Raw genomic sequence first — 18,509 nt, 5'->3', positions numbered from 1 at the left:
AGAGAAGAGAAGAGAAGAGAAGAGAAGAGAAGAGAAGAGAAGAGAAGAGAAGAGAAGAGAAGAGAGCATGGTGTTGAGTGGAGGAGATGGAGAAAAATGGATCCTTGGCTGTCGGTGGTCGGCCAGCCTAACCTTACTTGGCAAATGCTAGGCTAGTGAGAGATTCTGTCTCAAACAAAACAAACAGACAAACAAATCCAAGGTGGATGGCTCCCAGAGGAACAACACCTAGGGCTATCTCCACATGTTTATGTACATACATTCACATACATACATGCAGTGGGCACACCCATGCACACATACACAAGGCCACCTGGGCTCCAGAGTGAGACCTTGTCTCAAAAAATAATGGGATTTCTGCCAGGTGGTGGAGGTGTATGCCTTAAATCCCAGCACTTGGGATGGATCTCCAAGAGTTCAAGGCCAGTGTGATTTCCATTCTGGAGTATCCTATACTCTACACCCAGTAACAGCAGCTCAAGGTCTAGCTTTGGCTGTGGAGCCACAGATGGTCTCAAACATTCTCAGTTCTCTGTCCACAGAAATACACACAGCCAGTATAAAGAAGGACTTGGAAAGACAAGGTGCTGGTCTCTCCAGGTTCTTCCTCAGCCAATCTGGGCTGACTTATTGAGCCTGTACTTCCCAATCGCAGCATTTCCCATCACCATATACTGTAAGTCAGAACCAAAGGATTGGAGTTCCTGCCCTGTTTTTGAGGGAGTGGGGATTGAACTCAGGTCTGCATGTATATAAGGCAAGCTACCTATCACTCAGATACACCCCTGCCTGAGGTTTTTTGTTGTTGTTGTTGTTTTGGTTTTTTTGTTTTGTTTTTTTCAAGACAGGGTTTCTCTGTATAGCCCTGGCTGTCCTGGAACTCACTCTGTAGACCAGGCTGGCCTTGAACTCAGAAATCCACTTGCCTCTGCCTCCCAAGTGCTGGGATTGAAGGCATGTGCCATCACTGCCCACTGTCCAGCCCTGCCGATTTTGTTTTGTTTTGTTTTGTTAATGGCACAGAGTTATTTTCTTTGATTTACGGACCGGCACCTCTCTTACTGCTCTTACTGGCCACCCCCTCCCAAGATGACACCCATTGCCTGCTGTGTCAGCCATACCTTGCACATAAGTGCCCCCACCAAAGTTCAGCCAGGGTCAAAACTACGCAAGGAGAAGTCCTGCACTGGCAGGAGGAAGGGTGGGGGACACGCTGGGAACCCGAATGGGACTACTTTAAGTGAGTGATGCTGAGTAATCCTGCAGAACCAAGCTTACTGATTAGCTTTGAGACTCCACCAAAGAGCCAAAGACACTCTTCCTCAGACTGCCTCCCTCCATCCCTCCCAGGTGCAGCCCTCTGGCAGCCAGGGCAGCTCAGCTGAGGTCTACAAACCCCAGCTCCCTTGGAGCCTCTCAGAGTCACTCAAGGTAACTGAAACCGGAAGCACTCGGGGTGACTAACCACATGTGCCTACCTCCTCTGAGCTGCACTAGAGGCCTGCAGGGACCACAATGGCTGACCTGCCTCCAGGTTCTAACTTCCCTTCCCCTGCTTCCTGTTGTACATCCTTGGAAATGTGACTTGATCGGGCTCTGTTGGTTTCCCTATCTGTGAACCAGACGCAATGTGACCATAGCATACACCTCTCGAGCTTTGGGGACGGTCATGAGAAAAAGCAGGCAGCATTCTAAAGCTCCCAACAGGCATACAGAGCATGTGGCAAATAACAAATGTGTGCTTTTGCTAGTGCCAGCCTTACTGGGGCTCAGATGGGGGTGGTTTAAGAGCAGCAGCTTCTCAACAGTGGCAAGGAGCACAGTGCAGGGTCAGCATGTGACAGTCTGGGTCTGTGTTTAGTTGCATCCTGGGCTGAGTCTGAGGCTAGGGATTGTCTTCTAGCGACTGTGTAGCGTTATCTCAGTGGGCCCTGGCCACCTTAGCTGTTTACTGAGTGAGTGGAATCAACGAACCAGATCCCAGTGGCCAAAAGGATCAAGATGGGTATGGAAATAGGACATGCAGAACCAAGCTGAAGACAGAGGGATTTGGGGAGATCAGAGCCACTGGCTAACAGCCTGACCGGCTCACACAAACAAAACCTTTCAGGCCAGATTCCTGCCCCTGCCACCTTCAATCCCCTTTCCAAGACATCCTCCACACTGACAGCCAAAACATGTGGCAAACAGGGTTCTCCGAGCCCATTGGTCCCGTGTGTTGCTGTGGCTGGCAGGTGTGAGGCAGCTCCTGGAAGGGGAGAGGCTGGTTTCGGTGTCAGCCCTGCCAGCAGAACAGGAACTGGACCTGCAGTAGGGGGACAGGGCCTCCGCCCAGCAATGAGCACTCCTCGGCATCATACAGGCACGGGAGAGCCAGCACAGATGAGATACAGTGGGCAGGTGGAGGAAGGCACTCTGTCCCCTGAGAGACCTGACTGTGGCCACCAAGGGCCTGCAGTCAGTTACTTCAAGTGCCCCAAGTGCTGTCTGGTGACACAATAGGGGAGGAAGGCAGGGTTTTTGTTTTTTTTTTTTTTGAGGGGGTGGGGGTGGCACAAGGCCAGTACAGCCTACTAAGAGGCACTCTCCCACAGAGTCCCCTGGAGTTCATCCATGACTCTTTTTGTTTGTTTTTCTAGAGGGTTTCTCTGTGTAGCCCTGGTTGACCTGGAACTCGCTCTGTAGACCAGGCTGGCCTTGAACTCAGGGATCTGCCTGCCTCTGCCTGCTGAGTACTGAGATTAGAGGCCTGCACTACCATGTCCAGCTTCTGTCAACAGAGGATGAAATCCCAAGGCACTGGGTAGCATGTGGCTCAGAGGTACAGTGCCAGGTCCTGGGTTCAGTTCTCAGCACTGCAGTGTACTAAAAATAAAATGCTAAGAGCTGGAGAGATGGCTCAGTGGTTAGAGCACTTGTTGCTCTTGCAGAGGACTTAGGTTCAGTTCCCAGCACCCACACAGTAGCTCACAACCTCTGAAATTCTAGCTCCAGAGGATTCAGTGCTTCCTTCTGACCTCCAGTGGCACCAGGTACAAATGTGCTGTACATAAACACATTTGAGCAAAACATTTGTACACATAAAATAAAATAAATCTTAAAACATTTTTTTTCTTGCCAGGCAGTGGTGGCACATGCCTTTAATCCCAGCACTTGGGAGGCAGAGGCAGGCAGATTTCTGAGTTTGAGGCCAGCCTGATCTACAGAGTGAGTTCCAGGACAGCCAGGGCTATACAGAGAACCCGTCTCGAAAAAAAAAAACCAAAAAAAAAAAACCCAAAAAAATAAAGTAACTTTTTTTTTTCTAATCCTAAAACGGGCCAGTGATATGGGTCAGCAGATAAAGGCACTTGCCACCAGGCCTGCCTGACAACTTGAGTTTGGTCCCCTGAACCCTATAGTGGAAGCAAAGAACCAACTCCTGCAAGTTGTTCACTGACTACCACATGCACGATGTGGTTCATACTCATTTACACATGCACACAGAGACACACACACACACACACACACACATGAACATATACACACAGACACACATACATACATACAAATAATTGAATGTAATTTAAGATTAAATCCCAAGGCACCGGCAGGCTCCTCACACGGTAGAAGCACATGAGGGCGGGTATCTGAAGTTCTGTGATGGTCTGTTCAGTCTGTAACTAGACACAGGGCTTCCGAGGGGAGGGCCTGGGGGCGGAAGTGAGGGTGTCTAGCCTTCTTTCATTTATGCTAAAGTCACTATGCCCAGCAGCAGGTACCAGTACTTCAAGCCACCAGTATCTCTTCTTAAATCTCTGCCATCGGGGCCACCAGGCCTCTGCTCACTTGCCTTCCGAAAGTGATGTCGCTCAGCAAATGACCCGGGAGTTAGGGGACTAGTTAGGGCCTCGGTTCTCTGGGTCGTTAAGAGTGTCCTTACACAGGAGAAAGCTGAACCTTCCCGGAGCCTAGCCCACGCAAGTCATCTCAGTCCCAACAGGTGCCCACTCACACCCAGGCTGCTCCTTGTCTTCTCTCCTCCCACTTGGCCACAGAAAGCCAGGAGAGGGACCAACACTAGGAAATGTCAAGCCCCAAGGCGTCCCCTGCTCAGTCTAGAGTGCAGCCAGCGCCAACTCAGCTCAGGCCAGCCTGTTTATTAAACAGGTGCCTCCAGTATGAAGTGGTCAGAGCAGCCCGGGCTAGCCCCGCCAGGGAGGGCAAACAAGAAGACAGGCAAGAAACTGGTGTGCCAGTGTGCTGAGAAGGGGACTGTGTAGCCAGAACCAGGAAGGGAGAACAATGCCCTGTACTGTTGGCCCCCTCACAAACAAAATCTTAACAGAGAAGGCAGAGGAGGCATGAGGGTTCTGTGACCCCACTCAGGGCTCCCCTTGACTTCTCTAGGGTCAGAGAGAGTCCTCCTCTCACCCCAGGCAAACAAAGAGAGTGGGGAACTCCACAACACTTCCCTGCTAGTGCTAAGGAAACAAAGAGGCACACAGATGGAGACACCCCCTAAGCTTCTTCGCAGTCCTTTCTCTGGCTGGTGACTGAGCCCCTCCCCCCTCCATGGTGCTGACCCCTGGCCAGCCCTCCTGAGGGTACCTGCCCCAGCATCCCCTTGCCTCTCTTCCATCCTTAGTCTATCCGGCAACAGGAAGCAGCATGTCAGCCCAGCAGGGGAGATGTGGGTGAGAGGTCGCCTAAGCCACAGAGCAAGCAGGAGGCAGGACTCAGAGTACCGCTGGGCAGGCCTCAGAGGTCCCAGCAGCAGCAGCCTCCTGCAGGCAGCCTGTGAGCACGGGCCACTGTGTTCTGTAGTAGGCATTCCTCAAGTCGCTCAGTGCCCTCTCAGTCTGACCCTGTTTTCCACACACGGCACATGGCATTATGGAACAGGTGTGCATCTTGTGGAAGCTCTTATGGAGCCTGGCTCAAATGAAGACTGTGCTGTCCTTTGTCCCCACGGGTTAGAGAGAACAAAGCTGGGAAAGAGTTGGGTAACACCAGAGGCTCTTCCTATCGCCTGGTGAGAATGGGGCCGTCCCTCCGCTCTCTCACAAAGGCATGGAAAGCCAACCCTAGCAGACAGGACCTTCATGAGACACTAAGACAAAATAGGCCGACAGATGTCAGGGAGGGAAACCAGGTCATGAGAGGGTGAGGGTGGTGGTGACAGCCAAGGGTACGCTTTGTGAAAGGTTTTTTTAGAGGCTGTGGGTACAAGCTTTTAGTCCCCTTACTGTTTCTTTTGGACTTTTTCTGAATTCAAAATAAACTAGGGGTGAGCTAAATAAAGGTGTAGCTAAGTGGTAGAACCGGCATGTGTGAAGCCCTGCGTTTGATCCCTAGCACTGAAAAAATAAATAAATAAAAAACAAACAGGTGGAAGAAGTTAAAACAAGTCCAGGGAAGTGGTTCACAACTGTAATCACTGCATTCCAGAGGCTGAGGCAGTTCAAGGCCAGCCTGGTCTACACAGTGAGTCCTCCAGAGGTGAGGGTCTTGCTTCTTGTCAGGGTGAGAGGTCCTACCAGGTACTGACTGTGAGGGCCAGGAACACAGAACTGAAGCAGGAGAATAAAGCACTCTCTATGCATCTGATCCCCAGAGCCCATGGAAAAGCTGTGAGCTCTGGGCTCTATAAGAGACCCTGCCTCAATAAGTAAAAGTGCACACGGAGCAGGCGATGGTGGCACACGCCTTTAATCCCAGTACTCAGGGGCAGAGGCAGGCAGATTTCTGTGAGTTCAAAGCCAGCCCTGTCTATAGAGCTAGCTCCAGGCCAGCCAAGAACACACAGAGAAACCCTCTCTGAGGTGGGGAGATGGAAGTGGGGACTAGAGAGGACCGAGGAAGGATCCTGGCACTGACTTGCACATACACACGTGTCCATAGATGTAGAACATTCACATGTACACACATAGCGGGGGCCCACCTTCCTGTTCAGTGCTAGACTAAAGTCTAGCAGGAGCCCCAGAGCTTTGTCTTCAGTCGTCAGTCCACCCACATTCACATCCAGCATGGAGCAAGCCCTCAGCCGTTCTCAAAAGCCTCTGAGAAGTTCACTGGATTCTGGCAGTCCTCTGCCTCCCTGGCTTCTTTCCCTCCTTGAGAATAAAATCCAATTTTCCTTGGCCCCCAGCCCTTCCACACACCCAGTCATTAGCTCCCTTTTGCACCAGTCCTTTCTGTCTTTCTCTCTGAGCTGTAGGTGTATCCTACTCTGGCTCTCTCCTGACACCAGCTCACCCCTCATTACCTTCTAGGCTTGTGTCTTAAGTTTAGGGAGGCCTCCCACTTGGGCACAACCAGATCCCCTGGTCTTATTCCCATCCTCTACTTCCCCCACCCCAACTCCAGGCTCACAGAGGCAGAGGCAAGTGGATTGACACAGGGAATCCCAGGCCCAGGCCAGCCAGGGTTATATGATGAAACTCTATCTCAAAAACAAAAACCTGCCAGGCAGTCAGTGGTGGCACACACCTTTAATTCCAGCACTTGGGAGGTAGAGGCAAGCGGATTTTTGAGTTCAAGGCCAGCCTGGTCTGCAGAGTGAGTTCCAGGACAGCCGGGCTACACAGAGAAACCCTGTCTCAAAAAAACCAAAACAAAACAAACAAAAACAAAAACAAAAACCCACCAAACCCAAAAAAACCCAATCCATCAAAAAATTTTAAAAAAATAAATAAAAGGAAAGAGGTCATGTCAGGTGAATTCTATGGTGGTCATACAGAGGCTAAGGGACTCAGCTTGGGAAGGCCCCACTCTTCTCAGACTACACACTCAACTGTCCACACCAGGAGGACAAGAGAGGTCTCTAGTTGTCATTACCAGGAGTACATTATCCAAAACTCAAGACATGACCAGGCCCAGCTCCGAATCCCTGTCCATGAGACGAAAAAGAGCAGAGGAAACTGTGCTGGGCCACAGAGAGGTAAGGGATTCCTTTCTTTTTCCACATCACCAAACTGGAACCCAACACTGAGTCTGTAGCCAGATTCTGGCTACAGTCCCAAACCTTTCAACAGGTTCAGGCAAATTTCTTTTGGGGAACAAATTCACGCCATCAATCTTAAAGACAACAAAAAGCTGAGACATTCGACTCTCAATCAGCTGTATGCAGGTCAGCTCTTTAAAGGCCTAAAGCGATCAACTCAGCCATCCACCAGGGATGTCGATGTCAGGCCACACTGCAAACCTTGACCTTAGCTTTACCAGACACTCCCAGTCAAGGAAGCGCAGAGGTTTCTGTCCCCAAACGTCAACAGGTTCCCGGGACTCCACAAAGCAAGGAGGCTGGAGAGATAAGCGTGCGGAATCAGCAGGCTTTCCCGCTGAGGATGCTAGGTCAGCGAGTTTGCCAGATAATCAGAAAAACCAAAATCAGACACAGGAGCAAAGGCACGGGATAAGAAGTTGATGTTCAACCCATGATCCTGACCCTTTCCCCTTCACTCTGGTTTCTAGGAGTGACCTGTCAAGTCTCTCAAGGGCTTAAACACCAACTCAGCACGCTGCGGGAGGGGGGAGGGCGGGGGGGGGGGGGGGGGGGGGGGGGGGGGGGGGGCAGACACAATCCCAGGCGCCCCTCACCCAAAGGACAGAGACGAGGGGGGGGGTTCCTCAGGAAAACAGATTCCAGCCCCAGGGTGCCCATATCATCAGGAGAAATTGTATAAAAGTGGACAAGCTGATGTCACCAGTGCCATGAATCAGAAAAAAAGAGAAGAAAATCTGACCTCAGGATGAGGTACTAAAAGTTTTGCCTGGGGCTGATGATTTTTTTTCCTTTTTTTTTTTTTTAAATCCCCAGTGTATCCTGCAACAAAGGGAGAAGAAAGAGCCAACACTCCCACCTGTTCCTTTTAGAGGGGCCTTTAATCTCCTGACATCCCTGAAGCAAAACAGAAAGCTTGGTCAGGGAACAAGGTCTGCTTCTTAGTCTCTCAAGATTTCTTGCTGATGTGGGGAAAGACCTGCCAAGAACCCTTAGGCTATTAGGAAATATTTTTGAGTGTTAAAGGCTAAAGGTTGGTTATAAATGATAGGCTTTCCGCCCTCTCCCAGGTGGCCTTTGATCCCTCCCTTTCTCGAGCCTTCACCCTCTCCTGCTCTGTACACCAAGGATCCTCTGGGGCAGATCAGAGAAGGGAAGTGAAGGCAGACTGACTCAGGTCCAGGCAGTGGGAGTGAGTGGGTCCGAAGCTTTCCCTTCTTGCTAAGAATGAGAGGCTGGGTGAGGTAGAACAGGCTTGTCAGCCCATCACTCAGGAGAATGAGATGAAATGATTACAAATTAAAGGCTAGCCTGGGCTACACAGCAAGATCCTGCGTCAAGAAAACAAGACCAAACTAACTTACAAAGGAGAAATCTTTGGAGCCCGACAATCATGGCGCACGCCTTTGATCCCAGGACTCAGGAGGCAGACAGAGAGGCAGATGGACCCTTGAGTTTGAGGCAAGCCTGGTCTACAGAGCGAGTTCCAGGACAGACAGGGCTACACAGGGAAATCCTATTTTGAAAATAGAATAAAATAAATAGCAAACCCACGTCTTAGAGGTGACACACTCAGGGTGTTGAACCACTTGCCACCAAGTCTGTCAACCCGAGTTTGACCTCATGAACTCACAGAGTGGAAAAAAGAGTGTCAACAATCAAAAGTAGTCCTCTGCCATCCACACTTCTGTCCCCCCATAAATGAATAAATAAATGTAAGAAAAAATTTAAAGTAAAAAAGTAAGAGAATAGAACCCCAGAAGTAACAAAGCATGCCAGCAGTGACCTAGAGTCAAGCCTGGGCCAGCTCCATCAAACAAGACTGAGGTACAGGGTGGGGCATAGGCAAGAGACAAAGACCAGAAGCAATTCTTAGCAAGGATGCCTAAGAAGGGGAGAGGACAGCGGCTGACTCAGCCCTACCGATGGACCCTACTAAGCTACAGCAACCAGGGTGGGAAGGCAGGAGTGGAAGGGAGGGTGGAGGTAGTGTGGGCCGGCCTCAGCCTGCCTTCAGTCCTCACTGGAGCGATGGAGCATCCTCTCACCACCGTCTCCTTTCCTCTTCCTCCCTACTATGTTTTGAAAGCCACTGAGATGTTCTCACAGTTCAGGAGAGGAAATGGCCTTTGGAGAATCATAAAGCAGCAAAAATAGACAAGAAATTATATCTTGGCAGGCAAGCCTTTAAGGAGACTCCATAATGGCCTGACTTAAAAACATGCAGATCTCGATGAACCTTCTTCCTACGGGTGGAGGCGAAGCCACTTCCTCTCTCTTGCTGCACCCCGGCCTATGAGAGTTCCTCTTTCTTACACATGCTTATTGCAAGGCAAGCAATGCTGCAGGCCCTGGAAGACCAGAAGGCCAGCTACGTTCCTGAATGCACGCAGGAGTCTATCGGTCTATTCAGTCTGCAGCTTGGGCAAATGGAAGAAGACTCGTCCCAGCCTCAGTTTCTCCATCCACAAACAGGGACGATGATAATGATATGCACCCAGAGAGCTGGATGAGGATCAAATGGGCTTTTTTTGGCACTTAGAGGCGCTGTGCAGCAAGCAGGCATAGCTGGCTTACATCTTCACCACCAACCGCCATCTCCCAAAGACCCACTCCAGCAAACCTGCCCCTGACCGAGAAGCCCATCTCACCTGGCTTCGTACACAGGTAGGAGTAAAAGCCCTCCGACTTGAGCATGATGAGCAGCGAACCCCAGCCCAGGAGGACTGCCGAGAAGAGGAGGTTTTCCAACACAGCGGTGCAGGCCATCCACCAGCGGCGCCGATGGGCAGTGGCCAGGGTGGGCGCCATGGTGCGGTGTGGCGGTGGCCGGGCTCCTGGCTCTGCAGACACCTGCGCGCAGACCTCAGCTTCAGCGGTGGCTTCAGCGGTGGCTCTACCCAACCCGTGTGGCCGCTGGAGCACAGCGACTAGCCTGTCAGCCCCTTGCAGCCCAGGCTATAGGTGCACGCCGCCAAAGAAGAGAACCCTAGCCCTGTCAGGGACCTGGGCCACCCCGAACCCGCAGCTGCCTGGTACCTCTACCTTAGGCCACAGTAGAGCCCCGCTGGCCAAGAGGAAAGGTTTCTCCCTTAGCTCACTCGGAGGTAAACTGAGGCATGGCAGCTAGAAAAGGGCTAATATATACTCAAGGACGTGGAGCTGGTCCTGATCCCAAGCAAGACCGAACAGCTACTTGGGGGTGGGGGGCCGGAAAGGGAGGCAGTTCGCAGTAAGGTCACCTGAGCAGAAGCACACCTGAGAGCTGCCACTCCCAGGGACCCTGACAGGCTCCCTCCCGCCCGCACTCGAGACCCTTCCTTAGAGCTTGTTCCTTCAACCACAGAATCAGCACAGGGAGCCCCGGAACGGCCCGCCCACGGCGCTTTCATTGGCGGGACCGCACAGGAACTGCCGCGCCATTGGCTAGTGTTGAGGTCGCTAGGCGCTACCGCCACGCGAACCCCGCATGGGAGAGGCGAAGCCGGTTCAAACCGGCGGCGCGAGCCAACCGCGCGACCCCCGTGCCGGGCTGTTACCCCGGCAATTAGCCCGTTCCCATAGAAGCGGATCCCGTCCGTCTGTCCTCCTCCTCGTTCTTTCCGTCCCGTCTCCCTCCCGGTGTCGTCCCTCTGAGAAGCAAGCACTTTCCCTCTAAGCCCTGCCTGCGAGCAGCTTCAGGTTCTCGCACCCTCGGCTGAGGCCCGGATCCTGGGAGTCCAGCTCACCCAGCTCCTACCAGTGTGTGTCGGGCCCGCCCGGCGCCTTTTCTGTCCCCTTTATTTCCAGCCCTTTTATTCCTATCCTAAGATGAAAAACACTGCTGCCCGTGGATTGGCTGAGTGGGGTTGGAAACAGGCGTTGGCCAATCAGCAGCTACCCGCCCGCCCCCCGGCGAGCAGAAGCCGGTTCCGGCCGGACTTGGAGACAAACAAGAGGAATGGGGGGGCTAGGGGGCGGCTCGGGCAGGCCCAGCTCTACCCAGTCAAACTAGAGTGCCCCTCGACCCGGTGACCCCGCGGGTATCGCCCCACGCCCTTCGCGTTACCCTCTTCCATGTCAAGTTCTTGGCTCAGCGTTTCAGGGAGTATTGGTCCACAGCGAGCTGGGCTCCAGCACCGTGCGGTTCGGCCCGCAGGATAGACCACCGTTCTCGCCCGGAGAGACCCAGGGCCGGATGCTCCAGCTCCGCAGGCTATTGCCGCCCTTTTGTGCTGTGTTTCCCGGCCCGCTCCTTGGGCTTTGTGTCCGGGTTGCTCGCCGCCTAGTCCCCGTGGTCCTATCCAGGCACTGTCTACGGGTATCAGAACACCCCGACCCAGGTCCTGGCATCTTTACCGCATCCCTGCTAGATCTCCTGACTCACCGGGTCCTTGCCCACAGGTGCCTCCTGCCTGGTCTTTAATCAATGTCCCTTAAGGATCTGTAGTCAGAATTTCGGACTGAGACGCCCCTGGTCCTCCATTCAGACGTCACCATCCCCATCCCGTGCCCTCTTTTCTCGGTGCCCTCAGAGACCGGTCAGTGTTCAGGTCGGTCACCTTGGAATGCCCTGCCCTCCTTTCTCAAACGACTCTTTCATGTAGCTGGCACACTCTCTCTTCCAACCTTCATGCTGCGAGCAATCCCGAGCACCTAGTCTTAAGTCTGGCTTTGGAGAGCGCGATAGATCGCTAGGGGTCTAAAGAGCTCACTCAGTCCTTTCTGTATCATCAGCGGAGCGGAGCTGCTCTGAGGACCTGTCTGGACGGGGTATGGAGCCTCAGCTCGAAAGATTTAGCTGTCCGGCTGAGTCTCCCTGACTAGAGGCACTAGCCTACCCTCAGAAAACACTCGGTATCCCTCAGATTCTCCACACTTCAAGAGCCGGCTTTAGGGCTGAGGGAGTCCCCAGCCACCTGGCTCAGCTTCCCTCAGCTCGAGCGCGCCCTCTGGTGCCCAGAACCTTCGCTAGCCATCTTGCTAGTGCATGCTCTCCCAGCCTTGGTCTAGGCTTTGCTGGTGGGTTTGGGGCCTGATCATCTACCGTGCAGAATCTCATAAGCTCCAAATTGGACCTACCACCTACCAATAAATTAAGTCCTTCAGTTCTTTACCTAAGAAATCTGCCTGAGGACCTTCCCCAGACATATACCTAAAATGTTTCAACCCTCCCCCCCCATAAAATTGTGGCTCCCTTCTCCCTCAGATGTGTGTGTGTGTGTGTGTGTACCTGTCTGTCTGTCTGTCGGGAGGTGTTGAAACAGGATTTCACTATGTAGCTCTGGCTATCCTAGAACTCACTTCTAGCTAGTAGATCAGGCTAGCCTCTGCCTCCTAGTGCTAGGGGTTTCAAAGGCACCCTACTAAGCTAATATCTAATGGTGTTAGACCTTGTGAACTTAACAGAATAGTTAGGCTATCTGAGTCTTCCCCTTCCCCTGACCCCACTGCACCAGTATAACCTGGTGTCCTGTTTATCTTATCTACCCATTTCTGTTCCTGGGACACAACTACTCATCCAGCAATCTCTGCATCACATATCTACTCCGCAGTGAATTGTGGGAAATGTAAACCTGACCTTGATAAACCTCTACTTTGTTCTTCCAGTTCCCCAACTGACTGGGACATGCTGCTTCCTACACGGCAGCCTTTTCCTCCTCCCTGGTCCTGGATGCTCCCTTCCTGTGGAATCGATGTGGTTCTGGCTTTGTGCTGCTCTCACTAGTGGCCCTTTCTTGGGCAGCGCCTTCTTTGGGAAGCCTTCCCTAGCCACTCTCCATATTGCCTTTTGCTTTCTTTGTCTGCTGACTGCAATGCCTTATAATATGTATCCCCATTTTCCACTGGCTCTGAATTCCTTGGGGGCAGAGTTTCCTTAGTCCTAGGTGCCCAGTATGAGTCTGGGAAGGAAAACACAAGCAAGTGAAAAGCACCAGGATCAAGGACAGAAGATCACGGGGTGCTGGAAGGATGGTGGGAGGATCAATGATAACTGCCTTTTGTTGATAGCTAAAGTAACACTAGGTGCTTTTACCCTGTGCCACTCCATCCCTACAACTGCCCTGGATATAGCCATTATCCTTACATTCCAGATGAAAAACGGAGAAGTTAGGTGGTTTGTTCAAATGAAACAAGAAGTCACTGTTGAGATGAAACTACTACTCCATGGGCTGGAGAGATGGCTCAGCAGTTAAGAGCATTACTGCCCTTCCAGAAGTCCTGAGTTCAGTTCCCAGCAATCACCTGTAATGGAGATCCAATGCCCTCTTCTGGTGTGTCTGAAGACAGCGACAGTGTACTCACATATATGAAATAAATCTTTAAAAAAAAAAAAACTTTGCAGGGCAGTGGTGGCACATGCCTTTAATCCCAGCACTTGGGAGACAGAGGCAGGTGGATTTCTGAGTTTGAGGCCAGCCTGGTCTACAGAGTGAGTTCCAGGACAGCCAGGGCTATACTGAGGAACCCTGTCTCAAAAAAACCAAAAAATAAATAAAAAATAAAAATAAATAAAACTTTAAAGAAAAAGAAAAAAAGAAAGGGGCTGAAGAGATGGCTCAGCAGTTAAGAGCACTGACTACTCTTCCAGAGGTCCTGAGTTCAATCCCCAGCAACCACATGGTGGCTCACAACCATCTGTAATGGGATCCGACGCCTTCTTCTGGGGTGTCTGAAGACAGTGACAGTATACTCACATACATGAAATAAATAAATAAAACTTAAACAAAAAACCCTTCTCTTCCTTATTTTATTTTTTAAGATTGATTTTATGTACATGAGTGCATGCAAAACACACATATGAAATACATTTAAAGATTTAAGAACTTGGTATGTGAAGATATAAAGTCACTAACAGGTTAGAGAACACAGAGCAGGCATGAGTGTTCTGTAAGCCACTTCATGCCTGATGTCCTCAAGAGGCCAGGGTTGCTGGGAACAAAACCCAGCTCCTCTGGAGGAGAGTCAGTGCTCTTGCCCACCCAGGAGCAGTCAGTGCTCTCACCTACCGAGCCATCTCTCCAGATCCGCCTAGCAAATATTATTAAATAACGGATCTAGCTACTGTGTAGAAACCAACCGTAAGAAATATCTTGTTCGGCTGAGCTGATGTGTAGCTCAGTTGGTAGCATGCTTGCCTAACCATGCATGGAGCCCTATGAAAACAGACAACTCAGGTGGTTCAGGCCAGCACTTGGGAAGTAGAGACAAGAGGATCATAAACTCATGGGCATTCTCAGCCACAGAACACATCTGAGAGCAGCTCAGGCTGTAACAGAGACCCTGCCTCAACAAAGGACGGCTAGTGAGATGGCCCAGGGGTTAGGAGCACTTAGGTCACAGGCTCCAGTTGGCCCCAGACTCATGAGGTAATGAAGAAACCACCAAGAATTGGCCCCTGACCTCCACCTGCAGGTCGTGGTACATGCCCTCCCCCCACATTAATAAATTAATAAATTTTCTAAAAGAAATAATTTGTTTAATCAATCATTATCATCCAACATTTAGGTTGTTTTCCATTTCAGAAAAAAAAAATGTTCTGAAATGACAGAATAGTCTCGGTACAGAACCCAGGACAACAGAAGACAAGCCCTGTAGCCCGCTCCTCCTTCCTCTGACCTTATTACACAGGGTCTCCACTTAGGCCTTCCAGTCCCACCTGGGGACACTGCCAGGGCCAGACCCACAGCCAGCTGGCCTCCAACCCTTGCCTCTTCCAGGGCAGAGTTTCTGTTTAGTCTGTCACAGCTTTGGCATCATTTCCAGGCGCAAAGCCCAATCTGGTCCATGGCAGCTTCAGCATCCTGCTCTCCCTGCATCCCTGTCCACAGTCTTCCCACTCACCAAACTCGAGGTCCTCAGTGCTGCGGTGGCACGGACATAGGCACAACATTCTCATACAGGGGCTCCTCCTGCGCCTCTTCAGCCTGCTTCTGGGAACCGTGTTCTGGGGAACTGCTTCCAGCATCTGGTTCCTGGATGGTCCCTACACTCTCAATGCCGTCTCCCAGACCTCTGGATGTTTCCTCTGGCCTAACTGCAGTGGATTCCATGGCCCCGGAGAGCATGGCACCTGGAGCTGAGCCAGAGCTGGCTTGGTTCCGAACCAGAGATCGGCGCAAAGGCTTAGGGATGGCACTCTTTACCTTGGGCACCGCCTGATCTTTCTGATGGTTTCCCAAACGACGAAAGACAGACCAGACAGGGCCGTCGGGTTTCTGGGGTGTCCCTGCCAGCATATAGATAGTGGCCACAGACTCCGAGTTCTCCTGGATGCCTCTATCAGTGGTTTCCACACACTCAGCCACCGTCCGGCTACCAGGTGGAAGTTGGCCGTGACTAGCGGCAGCATCTCCAGAGCTTGTGGCTGTAGGAACATCCTCCTCTGTGTTTGCTTGCTCTGGGCCCGTAGGCTCCTCCACCTCTTTACCTTCAGGATGCGGCTGAGCACCTCTGGAGAGCCTCTTGGGTTTTCGTATGGGGCTGGAGAGATCCCCGGAGCTTCGGCCATTCTGTGTTGCAAACCTAGTGCCTTCAGCAAAGGAAACGGATGGCCTCTTAGCTCTGGCCAGGCTGGAGGTGCGTGGGATAGGGAATGGCGTGGAAGCGTCCTCGGGGGGAGGGAAGGGGCCTCCAGGAAGGCTGGCTTCTGGTGATTCTTCTTGGGCCATAGGGACCATCTCTGGCAGAGGAGAAAAGAGAGGAGCTTTGGCTGGGTACACAGCTCTAATCTACCTGGGGTGCAGAATCTTCCCAGAGGCTGCAAGATGTGGCAGGGATGAGTGGAGTAGGGGAGAGGCTGGTGGAGTAGAAACCTCTCCTTCGCTCTTTTCTCTTTACCCCTCCTTGCTTTGAGCCACTTGCACACTGCATTTTATCCAAAATACCATCACTGCTGCCTAATTTTCGCTTGGCCAATTCCTACAGATTCAGCTACACTGGACAGAGCTATTACTAACAGGCACATTCCTTAACCCCGGTTAGCCCACAGGCATGGGTAGCTTCGGAGTCCCTCCTTTCTGTTTGCATGCCACCACTACAGCATGACAGCTGTGGCTGTCCTCTGAGCCAAGCAACTACCATGTTGGAGTTGTTCACCTGTGCACTTGCTGACTGTTCACACCCGTGCTGGAGGGAATGGGTTAAGAGACACTTTACCTGAGCCTCCAGCCCTCCCTACCACCTGCTGTATGCAACTCTACCTTAATTGCATGAGGCCTCTGGGGAGCAGCTAGACTATATAAGCTGCAGAATATGCAGGAGAGGAGGGCTCCATCATGTGGCTGGGTAAGCCTACATCCCTATGGGTAAAGGCTTTCTAGATATGGCCTATTGCAGGGAGAAGTACCTACACCCTGTAAATAACCCTTCACCTATGCTCTACATGAAAACCTAATAAACTCATTGGTTCCCAGAATGAGCTTTGGTGGCATCGTGCCTCTGTTGTTGGGACCTTTGTTTTAGAAGGGGTAGAGGTTGCTTATGTCTCCCCCTGAGAAGGAATTTTAGCAGTGATGACCCATTCTGTCCTCTATTGTCAGGTGATATATTTTTTAATCTATCTATCTATCTATCTATCTATCTATCTATCTATCTATCTACCTACCTACCTATCTATCTATCTATCTATCTATCTATCTATCTATCTATCTATCTATCGACAGGGCCTCTTTACATACTCCTGCCTCTCCTGGAGCTCATGATGTAGATCAAGCCGGCCTCAAACTCAACCTCCACAAAGATCCTGCCTCTGTCTCCCAAATGCTGGGATTAAAGGCATGTGCCACTGTACCCAGAATGACACTATCCTTTTTACTGCTCACTAAAGCTTGGTGAGGACAGGATGCTCCTTTGTTCTGAACTTGTTCTCAGAGCCAGAAACTGCAAGTGGTAGGAAATAAGCACAGGCAGACATCTGCCAAAGGAACACGGAAAGTGCCACTGTGATGGGCAAGGCTTCCTGGGCTGAGCAAGATGTTTGGGGATACCTTCTCGAGGCGGCGGCGTAAAGTAGACATGGGTTTCGTCCTCTTCCCCAGAGTCAGGATCAGAAGAAAAGGAGTCTTCAGAGGCCCAGCCGGCCGAGGGCGGCTCGATGAAGCTGTGGTTGAAGGGGACCTCCGGATCATGGTGAGAAACTGCAGGGATTGCAGGTCAGGCGCGGGGCCTTGTGGAAAGCCTTGTCCCATCTTAGCGCTAGACTCCTGACCCTGATCCCCAGTGCCCACTTACCTGTTACCCAGGGTAGCTTGTAGTTACTGAGGGAGCCACAGGGCAGTGCCGAGCCCAGGTTGGTGAGGGCCCCCCACACCTGCTGCTTCATTCTGAAAAAGGCAGCTCCATTCCTCTCAGGCCTGAAGAGGGTGGCAAAGAGAGGGTGATCAGTGTACGAGATTTAGGCAACCCATGTCAGACTGGCAGGATGTGTCAGGTGACTACATCTACTTGGGTGGCCCTGCACACTGATGACAGAATAAAATCCAAACCACGGAGTCCAAAATCTAAGTCACAGAAGGCAACAGAACTTCCAGAGCGTGGAACCTGTAGGCCACAATCCCTTCGGTAAACTTCTATGTCCAAAACTATTTGCATTATAATTCATAACAGTAGCAGAATTACAGTTGTGAGATGGCAACGGAAATCATTTTAGGGTTGGGGCAGGGAGTGCCACCATAACAGGAGGAACCATATCAAAGGGTCACACAGCATTAGGAAGGTGGAGAACCGCTGTTCTTAGACAGAGCCAGGCAGGTTTGGGTAACCACGTCGTCGGCTCTGATTTTACTTTTCTTGGCCTCAGTTGTAAATCTGACAGAAGGTTTGGCACGGCCCAGAACCAAGTACTCATACTAGATACCTGCACTGGGTTCTCAAAAATATACCTCTTAGGACTCTCATCCTAGCTAGATACCTGCACTGGGTTCTCAAAAATATACCTCTTAGGACTCTCATCCTAGCAGGATCCCACTCTTCAGCACTAGCTCACTGGAGCAACCTTTTGTCAGAGTTCTCTGACAGCCTCTGGACAAGGCCTCTTCCTCCGGAGGGTAGGAGGTGGGCTACTTCCTCACCCCCAGGCTATTTGCTCATTATGAATGCCCCACAGTGCAGTGCACAGAATCAAGGATGGGGGTCTAGTATGGTGGCACATTCCCTGAATCTTAGCACTCGAGGGGCTGAGGCATGAAGATATTCACTTCACAACAGCCTGAGCTACATGGTGAGGTATTTTGTCAAAAAGCAAGCAAACAAACAAGGCTGAGGGTGAGCTCAGTAGTAGAGCCCTTGCTTAGCATAAGCATATGCCTAGCATAATGGAGAAAGAGCACTGGGCAGAGAATCCAAAAAGCTCCGTGTGAGCCCAGAGCAGCTGAGACCCCATGAGCCTCAGCATCTTTGTACGTTGAAGAAATGAACCCTCCATTCCCTGTTCACATTCCCTGTTCCAGACTTTCATGATGTGGTGTGTCCAAGAGACCAAGAGATGTGAAGAAGAACACATTCTCACAGTGGTGGCGCACACCTTTAATCCCAGCACTTGGGA

At 51.4% G+C, this 18,509-nt stretch overlaps 2 protein-coding genes across 11 annotated transcripts in view; both read right to left on the bottom strand.

Moving 5' to 3' along the window:
* Slc43a2 (solute carrier family 43 member 2) overlaps positions 1-11,794 on the bottom strand; it is a 43,760-nt gene extending 31,966 nt beyond the window's left edge. For 2 of the 9 annotated variants that reach the window (XM_031352147.1, XM_031352148.1), the window contains exons 1-2: positions 10,228-10,455; positions 9,637-9,838 (exon numbers count right to left, since the gene is read on the bottom strand). In XM_031352147.1, coding sequence (XP_031208007.1) covers positions 9,637-9,838; positions 10,228-10,377 — 352 coding nt within the window. In that variant the 5' untranslated portion in view covers positions 10,378-10,455. Of the gene's footprint in view, positions 1-9,636; positions 9,839-10,030; positions 10,456-10,676; positions 10,788-11,033; positions 11,190-11,351; positions 11,428-11,526 lie in introns of those variants that run through there. The other 7 variants (XM_031352156.1, XM_031352155.1, XM_031352154.1 and 4 more) reach the window with 7 other exon arrangements.
* A 1,904-nt stretch (positions 11,795-13,698) lies between these two features.
* Scarf1 (scavenger receptor class F member 1) overlaps positions 13,699-18,509 on the bottom strand; it is a 13,198-nt gene continuing 8,387 nt past the window's right edge. Inside the window, exons 9-11 of one of the 2 annotated variants that reach the window (XM_031350898.1) lie at positions 17,198-17,319; positions 16,954-17,103; positions 13,699-15,647 (exon numbers count right to left, since the gene is read on the bottom strand). In XM_031350898.1, coding sequence (XP_031206758.1) covers positions 14,824-15,647; positions 16,954-17,103; positions 17,198-17,319 — 1,096 coding nt within the window. In that variant the 3' untranslated portion in view covers positions 13,699-14,823. The remainder of the gene's footprint in view (positions 15,648-16,953; positions 17,104-17,197; positions 17,320-18,509) is intronic. The other variant, XM_031350899.1, reaches the window with a different exon arrangement.

The sequence above is a fragment of the Mastomys coucha genome, unplaced genomic scaffold, assembly GCF_008632895.1.
Source record: "Mastomys coucha isolate ucsf_1 unplaced genomic scaffold, UCSF_Mcou_1 pScaffold5, whole genome shotgun sequence".
Lineage (NCBI taxonomy): Eukaryota > Metazoa > Chordata > Mammalia > Rodentia > Muridae > Mastomys > Mastomys coucha.
This window is presented reverse-complemented; position numbering and strand designations above follow the sequence as displayed.